This window comes from Lichenostomus cassidix, chromosome 4 (assembly GCF_008360975.1).
Source record: "Lichenostomus cassidix isolate B80296 chromosome 4, HeHo_3.0, whole genome shotgun sequence".
NCBI classification, from domain to species: Eukaryota; Metazoa; Chordata; class Aves; order Passeriformes; family Meliphagidae; genus Lichenostomus; species Lichenostomus cassidix.
The window spans coordinates 64,765,724-64,791,097 of record NC_139484.1 but is presented as its reverse complement, the minus strand read 5'-3'; the positions used below and the strand labels follow the sequence as shown (position 1 = coordinate 64,791,097).

At 37.2% G+C, this 25,374-nt stretch overlaps 1 protein-coding gene across 4 annotated transcripts in view; it reads left to right on the top strand.

The window, feature by feature from the left end:
• The window catches only part of POLN (DNA polymerase nu), an 87,189-nt gene extending 62,980 nt beyond the window's left edge, over nucleotides 1-24,209 (top strand). For 3 of the 4 annotated variants that reach the window (XM_085059638.1, XM_085059639.1, XM_085059637.1), the window contains 3 exons: nucleotides 5,732-5,799; nucleotides 14,511-14,572; nucleotides 17,460-18,572. In XM_085059638.1, the coding sequence (XP_084915764.1) occupies nucleotides 5,732-5,799; nucleotides 14,511-14,572; nucleotides 17,460-17,528 (199 nt within the window). In that variant the 3' untranslated portion in view covers nucleotides 17,529-18,572. Of the gene's footprint in view, nucleotides 1-5,731; nucleotides 5,800-14,510; nucleotides 14,573-17,459; nucleotides 18,573-23,762 lie in introns of those variants that run through there. The other variant, XR_014851906.1, reaches the window with a different exon arrangement.
• The last annotated feature ends 1,165 nt before the right edge of the window (nucleotides 24,210-25,374 follow it).

The window sequence follows — 25,374 nt, the reverse complement described above, 5'->3', positions numbered from 1 at the left end:
AGACTGGGATGTTTTCAAACATTTTGGATACATGCAAAAATTCTATTATCTTTAATTAGCCATCTGTTCAGTTTCCTGCTTGTCATGATGTAGCTGCTGAGAAAACCCATTTCACAAGCTAGCTGAATTTTTATGCTTAAAATGTTGAAATATCTTTGTTTTTATCACAAAACCACAAAAGGGATAGCTTAAAGTTACAGCAGGGAATATCTATCTGTGCAGGCATGATGGATCTTGAGGTGGTTTTATACTACCACATTAGGAATCCTGATGGGTCCAGCTTCAAAAATGAACAAAAAAAAGGGGAAAATTCTACAGGATATTACAAAACCCATAATAATCTTGTGCTTTACTTGCATGGCAATGGGCATTTTATCCACTGGAATCTGTGTACTTCTGTGGGGAAACTGTGGCACAATTAAATAACAGGTAGTACTAGTAGTATCAGAAAGTAAAAGAATAGTGTTTTAGTGTAGGGAACGTAGATATTTCTAAGAGGAATTGGATCCAACTTCCATCTGGTCCATTTTCACTGAGTGTGGCCAGTAGCAGATGCTTCAGGAGGGAGGTGTAAGATTTGTAGTAGGGTAGCCTGTCTGTCTGCAGATTTTCCTCTTCCTCTGCTTCTGGGGATGAGTCTCAGTTCTGAAACGTAAGATTTAAAAGTCTTTGCACAAAATCATAGTATGTCATCTTTTCTAAATGTTCTTGAAATCCTTGCAAGTGTTTGTTACATGAGCAGCCATTCTGGTTTTTCTGGCAAAGTGTTTCATTACGTGCCATTTAAGTCAATATTTATTTTTACGAAATATTAACTTACTGTGAATGTTAATTCACAATTTTTCAAGTCATTAAATTTTTTTTTCCATTTAAAAACATGAAACATATTTGCATTTGTATTTTGGCTTAGGTGGCTTGGATTTGTTGTTTTTGGTTTTTTTTTAATATTCCCCCATTTGTCTGATTTCAAAATACCTTTTTTTTTTTTCCTAACCACTTAACAGCTTTTATGCTTTTTGGGGATTTTTTTAAGCTTGTCTTTTTTTCACAAAGCTTTTAACTGCGTACTCCCATATCTGCAATTTGGACATCTCCCATTAGCATTTATTGGTTTCAAATTCAAAACAAAAAATGTGATATTACTAGTTGGGTTATTATTTTATTGATTGATTTGATTATATCAAATCAGGAGAATAACATAGAATGAGAGACAAGGATATTAATATGTGGGCTATAAAATCTGAAACTGTTGTATGATCTTAATTTCAGTGATCAGAGACATAGTGATTTTTTAAATAAGATGAAAACCCTGTGGGAATAGAAAATGACAAATACTTTAAAAATATTTTAGAAAATTTTTAAAAAATATATTTAAAAATGTTTATTGTGCTACTGAGTGATCATCAATGACCTGTTTAAAGCAGTGTACTTTCAGTAACTTTTTTATGTTTACATTTTTATTGTTCTTATATAAAAACTTAACTACTTAACTACTAACATTGTTATATGTTCTTGAGATGCATTATATGGGACTTTTTTCATTAGAATTTTTACTCAAACCATTAAGTTGTGATGTATTTCAAATAATTCATCTTCACTCCTTCTCCAAAGAGAATCCTTTTGCTTTAGGAAATCTCTTGTTCAGATGTGATTTAATTCTCAGCATGTCTTAAAGTTAGAAATAAAATGTGTCATTTGTTGTGGAAATTTTACACTGGAGTGCTTTAGTTCAGAATCAGACAACCTGTGACCTGGTGCTGCACCACTGTTTTTCTGAAAATGTAGAAGTACCCAACAGGAACCATCTTAAGATTTAGTCTGGGCTCTCAGCCTGGTTCATGGTCAGAGTAAGGTGTCCTTTGTTCCTTACAGAATTATAGTATCTATTAGGTTGGAAAAGACCTTTAAGATGATTAAGTTCAGCTATGTTATGCTATGTTATGCATGATGATCAAACCCTCTTATTTAAAGCTTTTCTGGTTGCCCAGTTTTAAACCTTATTTAATTTATTTCTATTCAAACTCTTAAAACAGACAGCTCACTGTAATATAGAATCATAGAATCATTTAGGTTGGAAAATACCTCTAAGGTCTTTGAGTCCAATTGTTAACCTGGCACTGCCAAGTCCACCACTAAACTGCTGGTGTTTTATATTTTATATTATCTTCCTGCAGACCAGTCTGGAAAGAATAAACCATTTTATGCTTTGGATGTGTTGTTAACAGCAGTAAAAATTTCCTTGGTGATGCAAAAATGTATCACAAAAATGTAGAGGGTAATTCTTTGTCTAACTCCAGGTATCCAAAATGGATGTAGCTGTTTTGGGAGGTGGCACCCCCACAAAGTCAATGCACAGAGCTGGGGTTTTCCAAGTGTGAGCTCAGAACATCTAGGTCAGAACCAGCCTTAGTCCCTTGTCTGTAGAAGAAGCGTGAATTTAATTAGTTTAAGCATCTCTTGGCACATTCTAACGTCCCGAAACACGGCACATCGCGTTAAAAACCTCCTTCTGATAAAGACTATGACAATCTTGGCTTTTTTTTTCTCCTCTCCTACACTCACCACTTCTAGTGAATATGCCCACACTAGAGCTTGCAGCATGTCAGGCCACAGTGCTCGTTTGCATTTTAGACAGACAGATGTTTCCTTTAATGATAAAGAAAAATACAGTTGCTCACTAATAAGGTAACAGCTGTTTATTGAGTTCAGTTCAATAGTGTACTTATTTCTAGGTGTTTGGAGTAGTCATGGAAAGCATTGCAGTTCTGTTATTTAGAACAGAGGAGTCCAGACCTGGAATATATTGATTTACAGTAACAAACAGAATCCTCATTAGTTCTTCTGTTAGGCAACAGGCCTGGTACCAGGGAAAAGTATGCTCTAACAATATGACTTCATAAATACAATACCATGAAAAAAATCTTTTGAGAACAGTTTAATTCGTTATGGCATCTATAATTCATTAATATGATTGTGATGTAGTAGTGAAAGCTGTGTGAATCCACTGAATGCCTGAGAAGTTCAGTCTCTGTGTTGCTTTATAGGAAACTGGAAGAATGATCAATGTAGTGTTGAAGAGAATGAAAAATATTTTCTTTTTAAAATTCTATAGTGCTGCATAATAGTTTAAAATGGCTATTATGTGCTGGGCACACTAAACTGGTGTCAAAAGCCATGTTCAGACTGGCAGTCACACAAATATCTCTGCATTTGAAGGGTCAGACTGTAGCACTATTTCTAGTTCCACACCACAGGCATGATGAGATGCAAGTCCTATTTCTCAGTAGAGGAAATTGTATGTGTACTCATCAAAAATGATGCCTGATTTTCAGACAGGCAAGAACATAGTGAAAAAAATACTAGTTTCTAAATCAAAGGCATTCTTATCATCTGTAGAATTTAAAAAATACTAGCCACTGCCTGGTTTGCTGTTTCTAATCCAGTTGGCCATGCCTTTTAGCACGAGATGATGAGAGGAGCTTGTTATTGCAATATTCCTTCAAAGTGAAGAGGATTCAATTAAGCTATTAAGCAAAAGTATAGAGGCTTTTTCAAACTTCTTTCACTCAGACTGTGCAGTGTCTGGGTGAGTGCATGCAGGGGAATGGTGAAAGCTGTAAATTTTGAATGTACAAATTGCTTTGATTTTTTTTCTTTCATCTTTATTGATGTAAAATTGAATGCTTCCTTCTGTGGAACAGCATATTGCGTGCAAGTGTTATTACTTAAGCAAGCCTGAAAAAATACAGGTGGCCTTGTACTGTAAGACTGTAAGACCAGAACCCATTAAATTGCTGTGAAATGTGTAAGAAAAAGAGATAAGACATCATCAAAAAATATCTAACTTGTTTGATGAACATTACAGAGGAAATAAGGTATACTGTTTCACTTCTTGGCATCAATCTAGGAAATCATGTTTAGCGTTAATTAAATTTTCTGTAATAGCTTTCATTTGAAAATAGAAGTGTATTAGAAATACTCATTTCTTAGATCTCACAAATATTATCCCCATTTTCTAAGTGAACGTGCATTGCCTAGGAGAGTAGCAGAGGTAGACAGAGAACCAGCAATGCCAACTTCTAGTTCTGTATTTACCAGAGAGAACATTGTCCTGAACTTCAAAACAATCACTAGATGTTTAGCATGGGGCAGATGTAACTCTGCAGCTCCATGTAGTTCCTGAGTTAACTGGCAGTGCAACTGAGCTGATGGACTGGGCTGTTCAGGATGATGTGGGTGAGAAACAGGGTCCTTTAGCCCAGATGGAGAGCCAAGCTAAAAGTGCTGGGCTGCTTTCAATGGGTGAAAAGCATGTAGAATTGTATCAAGTCTATTTTGCTGTCCAGAGACAAAATTTGAGTTAATTTACATTACTTCCACAGGTTTTCAGATACACATAAGGTAGCTCTTAATTCTGGTCCAACCTTACCTCTCCTGTTTTACTTTTAGCGTGGAGCTGAGGTGATCAGTTGTTAAAATGCTGACAGGTTTTGAAAATCTTATTCTTCCATTCCTAAATCCTGCTAAACATATGATGAAGTTTTTATGTATGTTGTTAGTTCTTCTAAGAAAGGACTTTTCTTTACCAAATATTCAGAATATATGGTGCTCTAATCCTGACTGAAGGCATGAGACACTACTCTGGTACAAACAATAACCAGTCTATCTTGGTTTTATTGCATTGGTTTAATCAATGCAATTATTTTCACTTATTCCTTTGATTCACTGTTTATTCATCTTTAATATTCACTGTTCTGATTTATACCTTTTACATGTCATCTCAATGGTTATGAGGACACTCTTGCTTTAATTAATTTACTTGAATTAGAAATTATAACTTTTCATGTAACTGTATTCTCTTGCTACAGATGATCCTGGTCTTTTCATCTATTTCTTTTTTGTGTCCTGTGTCCCAATTTCCTATTAGAAAGATGTTAATCTGTTTCACTCTGCTTCTGACTGTGTTGTAAGTGACTAATAATTTAAGATCTATTATTAGAGCTCAACACACTGTTAGTCAATGTCACATTGTAATTTAAGGCAGCGTGAAACTATCTTAAGAAGCTGTGAAAAGTTATAAGTCATAAACCATATTGATGTTTCAGCCATTTGTAAAGAATTATTTACTTGAATAACTGCTATTATTAAGAAAAGGTATTAGGAAAAGTCTACAAGTGACATTTGATTTAAATCATGGACTCACAGAATGGCTTGGGTTGGAAGGCACCTTGAAGACCATCTTGTTCAACTCCTCTGCCATGGGCAGGGACACTTCTACTAGACCAAGCTGCTCAGAGCCCCATCCGGCCTGGCCTTGAACTCTGCCAAAGATGTGGCATCCACAATTTTCTGGGCAACCAATTCCAGTGCCTCACCACCCTCATGGGGAAGAATTCCTTCTTTGTATCCAATCCAAAAGACAAGCTATATTAACAAAACATAGTCTGTCTCCATAGTTTCTTGCATTTTTCTGCAAATTATATTGGTTTTAAGTAACACCTTGTCATGTCATCAAATCCCTGAAGGACATTTCTAAGCTAGCAAGCACTATTTGGGTTTACAACCATGGCCTTTATGTTTCCAGAATAAGGGGAGGGGCAATTCTTTTAAGTCCATTAATGATTTTTTACTTTTCTTTGGATGTTTATTTTCACTTCAACTTATCCATGAATGAAAAGCACTGTTAGAAATTTTTTTGCATGTGTTATCTGATGTCTCTGAAATTTTTCAGGTTAATTGCCCAGATCCATGATGAATTGTTGTTTGAAGTAGAAGATTCTCAAATCCAGGAATTTTCAGGTAAATGCAATCTCTTTTGCTCTTTCCCTCCCACCCCATTTTTACTGTCCATATCCTGTGATTTCTCAGAGAATAAAGAACTATTGTAGCAAGAAGAAGCACATGGATTCTCACAATTAAGAAAATGTATACTAAACAGATTTTCCTGAATGTTTTCTACCACTGACTCTTATGCAGATAAAACGTGATACACACATTTGGAATTCATTACCATGCTTACTTGTATTTAGTTTTTTTTATCAAAATTCCATCATCCACTGTGTGAATCCTGTAAATGTAAATAATATTTCCTCTAAGGTTTTAGAAGGAGAAAAACCAGTTTGAAAAGGAAACTTCCTAACACTTTAGCTTGGGGCCTGTTGCATAAAAAAGTATGAAATTCTTAATGTGAGATTATACCATACTGTAATTTCTATGTTAGTTTACTGCTTTTTTATATTAAGAAACCTTTATGATGACACTCAGAAAGTTAAAGTTAGTAAAAGTTCATGCCTGTGTTTCTATCCTCTCATCTGGTTTGCTTCCAGACATTTTTCCCTAAGCCAGAGTTTGCTTCAGCATCTGGTACAAATTTAGCAAGCAAGCGAGGGCACATAGCAGACGTTTGGGTCTCTTCTCCATTAAGTAGTGCATTTATTCCTGTAGGCACCAAATGTTTGTTCACAAACTTTGGTCTAGTCTGAAGCTCAATATGTTTGGCTAAACCAATTAGCATAATGTCACAAATATTTTAAATTAATCAATACAAGAAATATATTCCATTATAGGCTAAGCATTTAATATAAAATTAATTTCACCTTCCTTTGCTGCATTCATTTGAACAATGCAATTTGCTATATTAGTCTCATTTCATCACTGATCCCTCTTGTGAGTATTAGTTCAAAATGAGAACATTAAGCCTCTATTTAATCTAAACAAACTACCTGGGAAATATTTCAGCTCAATATATTCAGGGCATTGTAATGAATTAAGTTAATATGTTAACATTTGACCTCTAAATACAGGAGTTAAAATCCGATTTAAATTAAGAGAACACTGTACAATTTTTTGGAGATTGCAGTATCTATTCAGAAAAGGCAATGTCTAAAAGAGACATAGTTTCAGAGTTAGGAAGTGTAGTATATTGAAAGAGATCTGTAGGACAGCATAGAAGGATTTTTATTATCTTATTTTGCATCAATTTGCATTAAGTATAGAGCTAATATTATATACAAAAGATAAAAATAATTCATGGTTGCGTAAACATATAGAAAATCATAGATTCTGCCCTCATTGGGTCAAATTCAGACCTCTATTACTAATATGAGTTTGTAGCAGATTCAGAAAAATCAATACATTTCAAGTATAATAGAAAAAACCTTTATCTATCATATGTATGATAGTAATACATTATCCCACTCTAGAAACGTGATGTCTGGAGGCTTTTTCCTGAAAATGCAAAGAGTGCAGTTCAAATGCTCAAGACTGGAGTATGCACTGCACAGTAATTAGTTTGCTGATCTCCAGGTCTAGCTACAGTGTGCAGAACTGACACACATGTAAATTCTTTGTTGTGCTTCAAAGTTATCACCCTGTAATTGAAGTTGCTAAGATGACCTTTAGAAAATGGATCTGGGCAGTGTAGAGGTCTGAGATACCTTGGAAACTGTCATTTCACTTAACATAGGCTGCCAAGCTGGGTGTTCAAGATGGAAATTTGTTTCATTCTGCTGACTGAAGATTGATTTTTCAATTTGTCTCTATTTTGCCCTAAGAGGCAAAGAAAAAAAGAAAAATTTGCATTACAGGAACTTTCAGATATATTCCTGTCAGAACAGAAGAGTGATAATATGTCTTATCCTTAACACAAAAGACCAACCTGAGACATTGATTTCCTTCCTTTTTATTCATCACTGTGGGAGCCCTGCTTGGAGTACTGCATCTGGTTCTGGGCTCCCCACTACAGGACTGGAGCAAGTGCAACAAAGGGTCACAAAGATGACAAGAGGACTGAAGCATCTCTTCTATGAAGACAGGCTGAGGGACCTGGGACTGTTCATCCTGGAGAAGAAAAGGCTTAGGGGATCCTATTACTGTATATATGTGTCTGAAGAGAGTGGGCAAAGAGGAAGTGGTGGTGCTCACTGACAGGGCCACAGGCAAAGGCCACAAACTGAAACACAAAAAGGTTCCTCTGAAGATCAGGGAGCACTGTTTCACTCTGAGGGTGGCTGAGCACTGGCACAAGTTGCCCTGAGAGGTTTTGGAGTCTCCATGCTTGGAGATGTAAAAAGGCCATTTGGATAAGGTCCTGGGCAACCAGCTCGAGGTGGCCCCTCTGAGCAGCAGGGCTGCACCAGGTAACCTCCAAAGGTTCCTTCCAACCTCCCTGACTCTGTGTTTGGCAAATAATTCTGCTACTGGTAGAAGAACCAAGAACTAAGCCAAGGTGCCTTAAAAGGGTCCAAAGCTGGCACTTCTTCAGTGTCTTTAATGAGGATTTTGTTTGAGCTGAATAGGCAGAGAAAGGGTGTATCTGCACTAGCATCTCACTTCCAGTCAGAAGTACAGGCTGAAGCAGATCTCCCCATTGTCCCAGTCCATAGTGTGAACAGTTCCGGTTCACATCACAGAGCAGTCTGAGAACAGTTGACCTAGATTCCTTTCAGATGAAACTAAATAGGAACACTCTTTTCTCCTAATCTTTTCCAATTATTTCAGGAGCTTCTATCTGAGGTAACAGTTTAGATATCTGAGTGTTAAACCAAAATGTTCAGTAGGATAGGTACTCCTAATTCACCTTGGTGCTTTAAAAGTCCAAATATGGTTTTCATCTCTTTACGTAAAGTTCTTTCACCCTTTTTTAAAATCCTTACTCTTCTTACTTTTATTTGCCAATATTCTTTAGCTGTCAGCTTTGTCTTTACATATCTAATGAGCTTTTGTCCATTCAGAAACTTTAAATTACAGAATCTGCTGACTTGCAGTTTCCAGTCTGCAGTTTAATGATCCAGAGAGAAATCTCAGTTGTACAGCCACAAAGCTCAGTAAAGGGAAAGACGTGGACTTAAAGCTAAAGAGCAGTGTTTGAAGGTTTTAATGGATTACACTTCAGTGCTGTGTTATTCTCCTGCATTTAATGTGATCCAAGAAGTACTGGCCTACTATTCAGCACGTTTGCATTCTGATTCCAGTCATGCTTCTGATCTACTTTTCCAGGAGAGCAACAACAAATATATTGTCTCAGTTTTCTTATTTGTAGAATGGGAATGAAACTTAAAATATTTTTAAGATTTGTAAATGAAGAACATAAAGACAAATAGTGTTATTTCATTAGATCATAGAGCAGAATGTAAGCCTTCTCAGCAGCATTTCCCCGATGGAAGTGTCTCTTTTGAATTGTTTCACATTAAAATGTCTGTTTGCTTCTAAGACTCTCCTGAATGGCGACTGAAAATTGCCGCAAGGAACCGTAATTCTGGGGCTTTCTTTAGTCTTGCTTTGGATTTCATATGCTCCAATAAAAATTTTCAGTACTTTTGAATATACAGAAATCCTATTTACAGTGCATCTAATAATGCACAGACGATTTGGAAAGTTTTGAGTCTAATGAACAAGAGGCAAGCAAAAAAGTGTTCTTTTCTTCTAGATCTACTTCTTCATAAAGTACTGCATGAGGTAGGTCATCACAAGGTCCTCTCTGTATTTTGGAAGAGTACTTTCTTCAAAAAGAATCCATCACCCACAGTTTTGCAGTACACATATGGCTCACTCTGAATGGACAAGGCAGAACATAATTTATTTATAACAAGGTTTTGAGTGTCCAAGCTTTGACATACTTTGAAATAGAATGAAGAACATACTACTCTGAATGGCGCAATTTTCATTAAGGATATGGCATGTTATTTCCCTCAATGCTCTGTTCAGGGCAAGAACATGACAGCAAAAGAGCTTTTTAAAATCCTAATTTCCTATTAGAGGGTGCTTGGGAAGTTCAAATCAAAACATTTGGCAGAAATTCATTTGGCTTGGGCAGAAAACTCTCAGCTTTACCATCAATAATCTGCCTGGTTTCTAGCCAGCTTGCCTGTCTGGCTTCCTCACATCTTGAGCTCTCCAGCAGCCCAGGAAGCAGAAAGGCAGATGATATTATGGGAATGCCAAAAACTGGGTTCTTGGATCTGAGAAGGCTCAGCATCTCTGAGTCCTGAGGTCTGTGTAATCAGGTAGACAGTCTGTTCTCAGATAAGACCGTGAGTCTGTGTAGAGACTCTGGAAGAGTATTTAGGAATGGCAGAACCCAATTTTCCATTTTGTGGGGACTGTTTCTGATACTGCTCCATGCCATGTTTGAAATGCCTCTTTGCCCTTGGATTATGCTGAATGCATTACAGCTAAAAGGGGGAATACACTTCGGGGTGAAGAAAAGCAGAATAAAGGGGTTTTTTTACAGTACAGGGATACCTGTAGTTACTACAAATCTGGCTTCTAATGTGTGTTCCCTAAATAGCTGGTGGGTTTGAAAGGTGAACTTTGGCAGTGACCATTACTGTGGAGTGTTTCATGTCTTTCTGCCTGCTTAATTGCATCCATTAGTGATAATTAAATGAAAGATACTTGGTACTTGAAATAATTTTTTGTAGAAATGTATGTATTGCAGTGCTTGGTGTTTAATATCACAGTGCATTAGAGTAATTTTTAATGGTTTTTTAGAACTCATTTATAATCATACAATATTGATAGAACTGAAGAATTTCTGCATCTGTTCTTATTTTTGGTACATGTACAATGTAGAGTTTGAAACAATTTTTCTAATATTTTACCAGGTATAAAATATTTCAGCTGAAGTACTTACCTTAAATTTAACAACACCAAAAGGACCAGTCTAAGGGGAAAAAAATCAAGATAAATTAAGCCTATTTATTTTGCTATTAAGATCAATTGCTATCTAAAGAACAGTACCTTAGACTTTTTTAACATCTGCCAGTACACATTTTTGGCTCACATACAAATTCCATGAAATTTCATTTTTTTCTGCTACAATTTTATGCTTACTGGGTACTGAGACAGCTGCAAAAAGATGTGCACACATTCAAAAGGAGACCAAAGTACCAGAAGAACAAAAGAATGAACTGGTCATCACAAGTTAGTGACATTTTCTGTCCTCTGAGCTGCCTTTTTCTAACTTGAAAAACACTGGTGCGTAAACTAAAGATGCCTCTAGATAGCTTTCAATTTGCAAAAATCCCTGTTCCATAGATCATATGTCTGGCCAGCTTTGACATGTTTCTGGAGTCATAATTTCATAGGTGAGTGCACTTGAAAAATGTCTTCAGTTCGATAGGAACAAATAAGCTTTTGTTCCACAGCAGGCATGCGTGTCTTTCCTTTGTTCCTATTCACAGCACTTCCAATAAGCATATTTATTCTGGTCCGTATCAAGAAAATCTAATATATGTTAAAACATATGTTAAAATTTCAGTTCCTCTATAATCTTTTTACTTTGCTGTCACCATTTCTTAAAATACATAATATTTTAGCATGCATACTTAGCACTTACAAAGCATTTCAAGAGGAGTGTAAGCAACAGCTCTCCTAACTGCTGACTATGGATTTTGAGAGAAAAGTTGCAAAGATTGGGAGAATAGCATTCTGCAAATGCCATTGCAGTATATGGCTGGCTGTAAAGGAACATTTTAAAATTAATAATTTATGTGCCCCAGATATACTAGATTCTTGACTGAACAGCAATAATCATTATCCCCAAAGTCTCTAGTCTAAATCTTAGAAAAGAAACAAAAAATTAAGAGTGGTAGAGACAGATCTATTTAAACACTATGGTTCTATTTTTAGTGACTACATTCTAAAATATATATGAGATAAATAAGATACGGTTGTGTATGTCTGGTTATTTATTCTGAGCCTTGAGAAAGAGGGAAATTTTCAAGGAGATTTGAGAAAGTAGTGGGAGAATCAGATATTATGTACATGGGACTAAAGGGGACCTCTCCTGTGATTACATACCTGATGCCTATGGTCTCATTTATAAATTATCCTCTTCATATGAAAAATTGCTCCCACTAAGGACTGTTCTGGAATTTTGTCTCTCCAAAATCTAGAACTTTACATTTCCAGGCTAAATGTATTCATCCACTATACCTGTTTATTTTTGTGCAAAGACTGTAATGTACCTTAAATTCTTCCTTCTTCACTGTTTACTCTCTTAGCAGACCACTGAGCAGGAATGGCAATCCAGCTGCTTTTTCTTGATATTTGCAAAGGAGTGGTTTCAAAAGGTTGAAATGCAAGCACAACAACTTCAGGTTGCTTGAAATGAATGGCTTTACTATGCCACCCACTAAACTCTGGGTAGAGAAGAAGTCAGTGTGACATGAGAAAGAGAACAGGGAGCTGAACTGACAAAAAAGGGAAATAAGAAAATGAAGCAAACCCATGGAGAGGTTTTTAATGGTTGTCAAAGTGAATGGGGAGCCATTGGGTTTGTTCACTGATGTGACCACTTTAATCTGTGCATTTAAAAATTAAGAGTATTTAAGAATGCAGCAGAATTCTGATTGTGCCAGATGCCTTAGAGCAAAAAGTGTGTGAACCAACAGAGAAAGCTGTTACAGTCATTGCTGCCACCATGATTCCCCTTTTGGGGATAACAGGTAAATGGGACAGAACTAGTCAAATTCAGAGGTCTAGAGAACTAGGGGAAAACTGCTCTAACTCAGTGCATAGGCAGGCAGCAGCCTTTGTCATATCACTCACATCTTTCAACCCAGGAACTGATGCTGCTGACTCATGCTCCATCTTTTCCTGTCTGTTGGAGCTCATTTTGTCATGAAGACCTATTCCTCCCATTGCCCAAATGCTCTATTGCTGTTTACTTATCTAACAGCACAAAAAATGTTAAGATGCACAGAGTTCAGTGTGCCCTTCATAAGTGTCTGGTGGAACATACAGAGCTGAGGGATTCTGCGTGAGAGGTGCAGAGTTCAGGTGTTATCCTCTCAAAAGTTTTGTGCAGTCATAGCTTGGAAAAAACGTTTACCCAGGGCTGACTGGCAACACAGTGAGCCTTCTGAAGGCATCCCACCTGGCTGGGGTGCCCCAGCATCTGCTGCATTGCTGACCTCTTGGGGCTGACAGCTTGTTGAAATTCAGAGTGGGTTTCTCAAGATAGAGACAGTCCAACACTCCTCTATTAATAGCCATGTTGGCTTGGACTGGATTACAAATGTGTAATTATTTAGGCCAGCACTTCTCCTTTCACAATCTGTGAGTTGCAGTGTTTGTTTCTCCATTCCAAAAATGTTGCTCTGGACCATGGACCCACACTGGACCATGAACTACCTCAAATCTAACATGAACCAAGTCTATAGGTGTAGCTGTACATTGTACATAGATGCATCAACAAATGTCTTGGTTTCCTCAGCTCTGGCACTTGATCTGCTGATCCTTTGAGTTCCTGCATAATTTGGACTTCATGGAAAAGCTTATGACAGCTCATTAGCACATCAGTCTGAGTGAGCCAGCACGGTCTGAGCACTGTTCAGGCAGAAGCTGGTTATCCTCATCATTATTATCAAGCCAGCCTCAGTGTCAGCGACGTGACACGAAACATTACAGACTGCTCTTCATTGCTGGCATCATTAGGAAAGGCTTTGGCAGCAGCCAGAGCAACAACATCCACAGCTTCTTAGTGTTCTTGTCGCTCCTTTGCCTCTAACCTCAGCTGCCAAAGGACTGTGATGTGCAGCGAGGGATAACTTCAAAGGAAGCTGCTCAGTAATCATGAGGGTTTCGCTCCAGCAGTTACCACCTCATATCACAGACCCTGCTCTTTCTCAGGTCTGTGAGGCACATGACAACATGCATTATTTAGTCATCCATCCTGTCAGAGCACTGGAGGTTCTAGGGCCACCTGGTATTCCTATTTCACTCTCACTAGCCAAAAATTGCTTCTTTTTTAAAAGCTGTTGATCCATTGAATCTCTCTGATTTTTATTAGAACATTATGTGTTGCAGCAGCAATCTTTGTCAAGCAAAACACTAACTGGCAGGACCAATGACAACAAATCTGATCCCAAATGATTGATTTGGAGTAATTATAGATGCATTTGCACAGTAATAGTGAGTGTAGTGTTATGGCATGATGAGTTGTTAAGTTATATGAATTATACTGAAGTTTAATTGTTTAGAGTCCTGATAGCTCCACTATCCCACAGGAAAGATTTTTTTTTAAATTTGGCTCTGATTTTTTTACTTTGAAGAGAAAAATATTTTTGAAAGTTCAGACTTCTTGTGGGCTTTTTTTTCTAGCTTCTTTGTTTTAATTGAGTTTCATGGCTGCACAAGAAAATTAAATGTATAAAATGTCATCAAACAGATAGTTATGAGTACTGAACTTGAAAACTGAGTACTTACACGTGCTCTATATACCTTTATATGAAATATAGTAGTGCTGTACTTCTTTGTATATGAGATATATAGATTAAATAATTCTGCAAATTTTACCTTAAAATTCAATTTAAAATAAGAAAATAAACTATTCACAAGAGGTAAATTATAACTTTAAAATAATCTGGAAAAGTTGCAAATTATTATTTTTTTTAATGCAGAAATGCAGTATTATATAACCGAATATAAAATGCAAACATTTATATATATATATAAGAATTATAACATGGAAAATAAAGCTATAGACTTTCAAATTTACCTTACAGCACTCGTAAAAAGAACAATGGAGTCCCTGCAGCAAACTACAGCCTTGGAAGTGCCACTGAAGGTAGGGAGAATTCTGAATCTCCATTATTTTCTCAGGCATACTTAGCTTTGTACATTATCATCATCATATTAGGAATCTAGCAACAATTATTTTGCTTTCACTTCAATTGTTTCATTTTCATACTTGTGGGTAATTGCTTTTTCAAATTACTATAAAAATTCCAAAGGAAAATAACTGAAAGAAAGTCTACTCCCTTTTGGAAAGTGAGATTGTCGTAGCAATGCAGTATGGTAATTTCAAAATCTATTTCATTCATTGCCATGAAACCTCTGTTGGGTGTGGTAGAGCGAGAAATATGTCCCTTTAATAAGCTTTCTAGATGTGCCAGGCATTTGTTACTGCTGAAAAAATATTGCAAAAGATCTTTCATCAGTAATTTTCACTTAGAAAATGGGTCTGTATAACATTTCTCTGTGGATGCCTAACACACAAAGCAGACAAAATTGCTGGTCATTGCTAAAAGTAGAGGACATCATCCAGCAGACCAACATCTGTAAAATGTGAGTAGATAACTACAGAGATATCTATGTATTGGACCTAGTTGTAATTACACTATAAAATAATTATGTTTTTCTCTCTTCAAAACTAGTACTCATCACTGTAGTCTACTGCTCAGCTTTTGTTGCTTGGTAGAAGACTATAACTCCTGGGAATCCCTAAACTTAAGTGAGCAACAGCCCAGGGGTTTCCAGTTTCCTGACAAATGTCTGACTCGGTGTTGCCAGATCACTCACTCAGCAGTAATACTCAACAAGGTTCAGGGACAGAAAAAAGCTTTATTCTAATTATTTCAGAAATGGTTGCAACATACAGACTTGCACTAATGGAAACAGTTGTAAAAGAAAACTGGTACATAATTTCTATCTTGTATTTCTTACTCCAGATTTCTACATCTATTTCAGCATTTCAGACACTTTGTGAGGCTTCCTCTGGAGTTCTTACAGTCACAAGACCCTTTCTGGGTCCTTAGGGAGCCCATCCTTCCCACAAAAATTGAGAAAGGATAATGATGGATATCCAAGACCTAAATTACTCTTTCTGCTTCTCATAGTGGGTTTCTCCCCTCATTGTTCACTTAACCCTTGCAAAATTGTACATTCCTGTTTACCAAATATGGTCCAGTGAGACTTTTGGCTATACTGGGATTATAAATTTCTTGCAGTGATATTCCCAAGCTATGCAAACTGCATTTCTGTAGGTTGCTTACATTGTACACCCATGTTTGCCTTTCTTCTTTTGTTACAAATGCCTTGGAAAAAAAAAGAAGTGAGAGTGTTTTTCAAGGTATGTCCCATTTAAATATCTTTAATTACTGTATTAGATACCTGGCATTTATCCTGCTGTCCACTTCATAAAAATAATCAAATATGGTATTATTGATGGCATTCAAAGCGAAAAGAAACACCATAGTCCTTCCTGGATAGATTTAGGAGACTTTTTGGTGTCTTTTTCAGAGGTAATACCATTCATACTTTGTCTGAGGAAGTCATTGTTATGAAATAAATATGAACACAGCAATAGGTTTCTAAGAAAGACAAATGTTTACATTGTTACTGAGAGTGTTTATAGTTACATGGGTAGAATATCATTCTGGTGTTTCATTTTGCAGACTAACCATTAAGTAGCAGAAGGTTTCAGAGTCCTGTGGCCAAATGGGACAAACCATTATTCACCTCTGTCTAAGGTGTTTTGCTGTCACACACTGACAAATTCATCTCATGCATTAAACAAATGGATTCAATATGTCATTCTATGAGAACAGTAATTCTCCTTTAAACACCAGCTATACTTTAATAGGTGAAAAGAAACACATTCTTGGAAAATAAGTAGTTCTCTGGGGCTTTCAAAGATTAGGACTTTTTAGTAGGCAGTAGAAGTATTTGGAGATACACATTTCATTACCTTTGTTTGGTCTCCTTTTCCTAAGCAAATTACTGTAGGAGTCCTGACATACTTTTGCTCATACAGCACATTAGACTACATCCATCATGAAGATACATCATCTTCCTCTGAAGCATCACAAAGAGATCAATGAGAGAGGCCAGATAGAAAACATAGAGTTTGATCTCAGAGAAGAGATTGAGAGTGATCTTTTTTAAAAAAGTCTGTATTTTTGTTCATGTTGTTTACCCTTCTATACAGTGAGAATACGTCTTTTAGAATAAGAAATGTCGAAGATGAAAAGATTTCTGTGAAATGTTCCTGCTCTCCTTCAGCTGACTTACTTCAGCTAAATATGTATTATGTGCCCTGTTAATATGAATATTACTTTTTAATATGGAGACAAAATGTCACTAAAGTAGAGCACACATATAGTCTTAATGGGGAGAGATCTCTTTTTCTTCTTTGAGGAAAAGGATGCTTTATCTTTGAAGTATCTTTTTTTATTTTTTTCCAAAATATAGTCCATGCTAATGAGGCAGCTTTCATGTCAACAAATCTACTGTGTACAAGAGCACCAGGAACTGCAAAACAAACTGAAATTAAACCAAAGCAACAATAAAAATACCCCAGAATCTGAAAAGTGGGGGATGAAGAAAACCCTAGTATCTTTATGCATTACTGTCAAAGTTGCTGATTATAAACATCAAAATCATTATTTGTAGCTCATTTGAAAAGCATGATAAGATGAATTTTGCTTTAGTGTATTCCTTGCAATTCTATAACATGTATTTGCAATTTGAAAACTAGAGGGCAATTTAAATTGTTAAGGTATTTTTATCAAAATTATAGCAATAATTGAGTATTAATAGAAATAAAGAACATTTCATATTGGATAGGCATGTAATCTAGAGCAGTATCAACATCCAAAGGGAAAAGCAAAAATAGTTATCTTGCTCTATGAGACGTGTTTATTTGTTTAATTTTTTTTTTTTTTTCCTGACAGGTTCCCTTGAAAGTGATTCTCACCACTGGGAAATCATGGGGGTGTATGACAGAATTGCAGGAGATGTAAAGCAGTCATCAGGGATGTTATTCAGTACCCAAACACCTCATTGGCCTGTGCTGATTCCTCACTGAATCACTAGGCAACAGCGCTGCTGGATCTTTCATAAGCACCTAATACTCTGCATGTGAATTTTTTTACTTCATTTTGTCTGTAGCCCTAGGCAACAGCAGTGAGATAAAACTGGTTTTTACCAGTTCATTGTGTTTCCTTTAGCCAAGGTAACCAGCAGGGAGCTGCTTTTGTTCACAGCTAAATTACTACATGTAAGAAATGAAAGAAGACAGTATTAACCCTTTGGGAGCATCACAAATATATTTGAGTTACATGGATGTTTAGACTTTAATGTTAAATATTTTGTGAAGTGCTTGTGTAAAAATACTTACAAGCTGACAGTATTTGAACTGTATCAGATGCTTTACTATTGTGTTCAGGTTATTTTGTATTTCATGAGTAGCACGTAGCTGCTTGGTGTTCATCATATATTAAATTCCCCGGACTTAGAAAAAGAGTTAATGAACTTAATTTTTATCTAGAATTTTGGAGCAAAAGAGGTAAACAAAATTAGAAGCCTAAATGTATAAAAAATAAGGAGATTGTTGTCAATTCAATTAATTTCAAACTGAATTTGCACAGTAGCCTTAGCATACTTTAGAGGAAGTATGACAGTTTTACCTAATCTATTATTTTTATAACTGATATAATGCTAAATATTGTTTAGGTAAATTTTAGGATTCAGGCATTTACTTCAATGTTTGGATTTTTTTTTAATAATTTTTTTCTGTAGAGTGTATTCTTTAAATGAGATTTGTTCCATAACATTACTGTTTTACAAATTCCGTCTCTGTGCTTGTGAAATACGAACTTGTCCTTGAAGGCTACTAATTATTCAGATGTTGAAGTCAAGCACAAAACTTTTAAGAGTTGTTTAGTATGTTTCAGCATTAGACATCAAATGATCACAGTAATACAATTTAAATTTTAGAACTGTGTGATTGTAAAGACTTTGCCACGTTTTTAATTTGTATAATTAAATAATTTTACTTTGCACTTAAAGCCATTAAACTATTAAACATTGTTTTCTTATGTTGCTTATTAATCATACATAACCTGTCAGCTGAAGTGAGTCAGTAGTTTCTAAAAATTGATTCTTATAAAATTGGCATTGATCATGTAAGCAAAGTCAGAAGCTTCTGCATATTAATTGGGGTCAGCTCTTTGGCAGGAGGGTCCAGCCTGCATGGCTGTGACACCATGCCAGGTCCTGTGAGCCTGTGGGCCTGATCTCGCTAGCAGAGAAGAGGTTGCACAAGTTTTATTTTGCTTTTTGCTATTTCCAAGCTCTCTGTGTTTGCAGTGGCATTAATAAGTGTGGAATGTTCTGCTCCCTTATCTCTTTCACTGCTCTTGGAGATCTACTTGTTTACTACTCTACTAATTAAGCGCTGTTTCTCTAAGGCTACATTGCTATAATGCCTACTCTATGGAGGAAATCATCCTTTTTTTGTACATTCTCAGTTGATTCCCACCTTGTGTATTCTTCTTAGGATGCATACTTTACAACTAGATAGATGGTGTATTTTTTCAAGCCCCAAACAGTACTAGGAGTACCCTTCAGCCTAAGAAAAACCAAAAACACGCTTAAGAACAAAAAAAACCTCAGTCCACTTAATTGACATCTGTTCAAATACGAAGCTACAGAATGCAGAGGTCACCATACAGAACAAATTTTCAAACACAACCCTTCACAAAGGACTGTCAGTCACAGTTCCCCAGACATGTGCACTTTGTGTAGGTTGTCATACAAGCAGGCAAAGTTACTATTTTTTGCCACAGTTTCCTCATGGTTTTAAATTCCCAAAGAGTCAGCTAACAAAAGGAAGAGGGCCAAGCAATAAAGCACCCCTTTATCACATGTGTCTGAGGGCTCATTCTGTGTATGCTGGTGTAAGGACAAAAGCATACACACTGGTGTATGCAAAAATTGGCATAATTTTGGAGGATTGTTGCTGACCAAGTCTTGAGACTTGGTGAAGTTTGTGTTCCCCCAAATTGCAGGATACATACCATGAACTTGGGATATCATTCCAGTGCTTCAGATTCTCCAGTAAAGAAACTGAAAAGCTTTCTTCACTTGAGAAAGAGCAGTGTTTGCAATTCATTTACCAACAAGGTCCTCTGGACGAGGCATCAGTTTTACCACATTGATCTATGTATAATCATAAAATCTGGGCAGTGCAGTTTTTCCAAACCTTAGTCGAGGTCTGAATCTAAAGAGCCATTATAGCGAAGTAAGGCCAGTTCTGACCACAGATTTCCTCCCAAATAAATATAGGTGAAAATATTCAGTATTTGATGACTGCCTGGAATTCCTTTGGGTGGCACAATAATTTCACACCACAGAACTCAAGACCCTTGTTATAAATAACCACCTTGTCAGGTTATTTTGGTTCTGTGTGAAAGGGACTTTAAAACATGGTTAGGCTTGAGCAGGAACAATCATAAGAGCACTTTCCCATCCTTAAAGCTGTCTATTTGATCTCTAAAATGATTCTCTTTTTCTCACAACTTATGAAGAGTTACTGGGAGAGCAAGAAACAAAAACTTCTATTTGAATTGCAGAACCCCACAAAAGTACTGATCAATGAGCATGGGAAATCACAGAATAGATGGGGAGAGGGAAGTAGCTGGTTGCACTTAGTTTCAGATATCCTTTGTGAGCAGGAGTTTCATTAATTGATTCCCTGATCACAGTAATAACCCCTTTTGAACTGGTTTGTGTCTGGGTTTAATTTCAGGCATGTCTTTGATGGCCTGAATGTTCCCTTAGATCATCTGTAAATCTCTTTGTTTGCCATGTGAAGTAGTGGGGAAGGAGCACTATTTGAAAATACTTTAACTCAGTGTCTGTGGGAAACAGAACAGCTCAGCTGTTTGCTGGTGTTTGCATGGGATGGCATGACCAATACTTACTGCAAATCTTGTAATTTCCACACAGCACTGTGGGACAGCAGGACTCTCATCCTCAGTGTTGGTCCAACTTGATAATCAGCTTAGATCTAACACTGGCCCCAGATTTTATGTGACCAAGACATTTTAAACACAAGGGGGGGAAAAGGTCTCAGTTTTTGAAAATAAGAGTGGATTAAGAGGTTGAATCTGCTGAAGCACCCAGGACATCATTTGTTCATGTTAATGATTAAGTAAAAGCCCTTAAAAATAAACTAATTTCACTTTTTTAGGAGTCAATGAAATCTGTTCCTCTCAGTTCTTGTTTAATCTGATTTTAAAAGGAGGCCAAAGAATGGGTTCAAGGTTGTGTTATAATTTCTTGATATATATCCTTAGTGGCCTAAAACATCTTTTCTTTCTTCACCATTAGAAGACCAGACTGGACAAATCCCTGAGTAACCCGGTTTTGACCTCACAGCTCACCCTACTTTGAGCTGGAGGTTGGACTGGAGACCTCCTGAGATTCCATCCAACCTGAATTTTGGTCTGTCATTTCCAGTTAGACAACAGCAATCACCTGGGTGGAAGACAAACCAGAAATTCCCTTCAAACATTCTGCTGCACCACATTAAAGTATATAGAGCCATACCAGAAGAAGCCCCAGAAATGTTTTGGGATTGCATTCCTCCTTCCCACCTGTGTTGCCTCATTCCTTGCCAGCATTTACTATATTCCCTGGCTCACAGGCTTGCTTTTGGCTGGCATACTTCCTTTTGGTATTAGCACATTGTCAGAAACATTCAGGGAGTGGAAAGGAATAGTTTTTTCTGCCATTCTGCAATGGTTTTAGTTGAGAGAGCATCTCTGGGTTTAAAATAAGTTTTAGTCATGTCCTGTCTTTGCCTTCCTGGGAAACATCCCGAGCTTGATCAGCTCATCTCTGCTGGAAACAGCAGCCACCATCAGCTGTTTCTTGTGACACACATTTGAAGTGCACTTCTACCACCTGTTTCTGAAAGTCCTTTTTGTGTTATCAAGCATGTTGTCATTATCTACTGTAAGTCCAGGCAATTTATTACCCTCTCTGCCTGTGTTTTGAATTGTGGACGTCCAGCTTCCAGCCAATGTTTGCATATTTTTTATGCACTTTTCCATGTCACCTTCTCCATTCAAGGCTAATTAGTTGGAGAGTTTTTAGCTTCTTTCTTCCTCAACTTTTGCTTCTTACACTGATAGTTTAATCCACTGCCAACCTTTACCCTGCACTTCATAGATACTGATATGGTTTCTAGTAAAAATCTCATTATTGGCTGTCCACAAGCTAAAAAAAAGAATTGCTTATCTTTTTACCTCTAATCTTTGTGCCCTCAGTTCACTTCCCTCTGCCATTTGGCAAGAAATTTATGCATTTAGGGCATTTGAGAGACTGTTCTCTGGCTAACTATATTTTTACTGTAGTTGTTCATTTCACGATCAATTTTTCCATGGTATCAAAAATTGACTGTAGAAATTCTCTCTGTCCCCCCCCCCTACATTTTTTGGCAGCTTCATCTGCTGTGCACGCTGAATTTCTCATATCTAATTATTCAAAAGTGTCATGCATCAGATTACAATCCCATTTTCCAATTTGTGTGTTAAGCAGAGAACTGTAGTTACAGGCTCCTGAGAATCAACATCCATCCTCCCACGAGTGGCTGCTGCCTGCTACACTGCCTTTCTCTACAGAATTGGCTGACACAAAATTAAATATCTCCCTGGGTTACTTGGCCTCTTTGCACTGATCCATTAGTCCACATCCAGCTGAGTCCAGAAATTAGTTAATTGCTGATTTATCCTAAATGTCTTATTGGTATCTGGTTAGGTGAAGAAGATAAGTGTCCTCAGGACTTCTGCCAGAAATTTTTTTCCCTCTCTTTTTAACTCTAAGCTATGCCCCAAAGCCAGTTCAGGCTGGTGATTGACTCCAACCTGCATGTGAAAGACACCTATAAGAACTTCATTTCTTCACAATGAATAAATTCTGCAGCAGTTTGAAAGCTGAGCCACCCTACTTGCCTGCCAGCAATCCCCATCTCTGTTTATCTTCCCATCCATTCACTTGAACCGTGATGTTAAATTAAATAAGCTTCCCAGGGAGGTTTTCCTTTAAATATAATGAGCTTTTGTAACATATGAGCTGGGAGAAGTCAACATCTTCCCTTGAGGCCTCTGTGGGTCTCAGATGAGGTTAAAAAAGTGTTGTAAATGTTGGGCTGTAGTCAAACTCTCTGGCTGCTTCTGATAACATGGCCTGTGATATATTTGATTTTTCTTTTGGAGCTGAATTTTTCAGTCCTTTCCCTTCTTCTCATACTTGACCTAAACTTTACCCTTCTCCTGGCATTCTCCATGTCCTATAACACCTTCCATTCCCTGGCAATCAGGTTAGAAATCACCTCTTTAATTCATCCTACACCTCCACTCTGGGCAGATATTTATCACTGCACAACAAATCAAATATTTTTCTGACAATGAGTCATATCTTTCTTTCCTGAGAAGCTCTTGAATCCTGTTTATATTGCTTTTGTAGAATTGAAATATTGCTTTAAATCCTTCTGACCAACAGGTTTGTAATTCAAAAGGATTTTAACACAATGGAATAATAGTATAAGATGAATATAAAAAAGTGAGGATAAATGCAAAGCTTCACACAAAAGCAAAACCAGTTAGCTACCTAAATGTAGGAAACATATTTCCCAAAATGTATGGAACAGCTGGTTAGGTATCAATTTCAGGAAAAGACCTGGGGATTTGAAGGTGTTTGTAGAATAATCAAGAGTGGTATAACCAATCCCTCCACTCACTTCAGCCCCAGCATTGTCTCAGTTGAATGCCCTGCCCAATTTTCAGAAGTGCCTTTCAGAAAATAGATGGAGCAACAAGAATCCAAAGGAGAGCAACAAGAGTGATCAGAGCTATAGACAATATCACCTGTGAGGAAATGCTGCAAGAATTTAAGTCATTAACCTTGAGAAGACAGAGGAGAAATCTAAAAGGAGTCATCCAACATGAGATGGGCTGTTACAAAGTTGGTAGTGAACTGCTTCATAGGTCCCCTGGAGCTAGAATGAGAAGAGAGGGGCTTAAATTTCAGCAAGGTAAAACTAGGAAAGATATTAATCAAGTCTTTCAAAAGAATGCTAGTGATAATTGAACATGAGGATGGACTTGAATAGAGGTTTCAGATATTTATTACTATGCATTTCCAGAACAGGATTGACATCATGATATGCTTCTTTGATCCTTCTTCAGGCCAAGGACAAAGGCTGAGCAACCCTTTGGGATCCTTTCCCACCCTAGTTCTGCCTTCAGAGAACAACACATATAGTAACAGAAAAGGTGCCATTGGCTCTGCAATGACACCAGCAAATCAGACTCTCAGTTTGCATCCACAATGCAAAATGAGGGTGTCTCCAGTACAATGTATGTCACTAGTTCTGCAGTTCTCTGCACTGTGTGAGAGGAAATAAAGCTCCCTGCCATTCCCCTCTTTGAAGCTGGCCCTTGGGGACAGGAGAAGAAGGTACTACCAGAGATCCTTATGCACCACAATTATTCTGTAAGTAGCCACCAAGAGCAGAGGTGAAGCACCCTGCTTTCTGCTGGGTCATTCCCAGCTAGAATCCCACCAGGTCCAGCTCTGCAGTCTGCCTGGATGATGGTGCCAGATTCTTATTTGCCTCAGAGAAAGGGTCTCTAATGGTGTTTTTTAATCACTGGAGTTTTACTGGAGTGGAGAAAACACTGTGCAGATGGATTTTTCTTCATACTGAAAAAAACCAGTTATGTTCTGACCTGCCCTTGATCTTTAATGGATCTCAATCTTTTCATCAAGAAAATGATAGTAGTGTTCAAACTCTCTAGACTTTGCTGTTTCCCTATCTCCCCACACATCTTCCTATTTGCCAGTGACTGTTCATTGCCAATTCCTTATGGTTAACATGTTACAGGAACGACTGCATCAATGTGCTGCTGAGCAAGCTTTATTGAGACCTTGGAAATGGGGCATACCTTGATCCAAAAGCTCTGCACAGGGTTGCTAATCACTGGCTGAGAACTGGTGACAGAAGTTCTCTCCATAATTCTCAAGGAGGCACCTTCAGCTGGGTGACTTGAAACTCCCAGGTATTTGCACTGGAAACTTTTATGTCTATCTTTGACATTACTTGCTTCTCAACTGGTTGAGGTTTTGAGGTTACCTTACCCAGGGTCACCCTTTTTATATGTAATATATGAATATGTATGTATATAACATGTATATAACTCTGTGATTGTTTTAACACAGCAATATGCAAATTAAGATCTTTTCTCTGAAACAAGTTAAAAGATCAGTAAGTCTAATAAAACAGAAAACACTATTCCCAATATCACTATTTTGATTTACAGACTCCTTAAGACTAGGCAGGGAGTAAAGTTTGTGGTCATCAGCCTTCCATCAGATATTACTGGATTTCTTTCAATGTTGGGCAACACCTGGATTTCTTAAAATATTATTTCCACATATCCTAATATGTTTAAGGTTTACAGTTCTTACTTCAGAGGTAATTTTCCCCTCTGCTTAAATTTTGAGGAAGACATGCCTCTTCAACCTGAATGTTCAAATCATAAAATGGTCATAAAGGTTTGTAGTCCCAAATACTCCTTCTGGTGCATTTAGTAGAGCTCATCACTGTGAGGAATCTTAGTGTTCATTTTTCCTGACTGAAGACTCTTCTCAGAACTATTGCTGCCAGTTTGTTTGGGAGCTTGAAAGTAGCAAAACCACACATCTGTGACTTACTCAAAGGTAAGCATGAGCATGGATCCTTTGAAAGCCATCAGCACTTGGCAGGCACGATCTGGAATGTGTTGGCTTTTGTGTAAT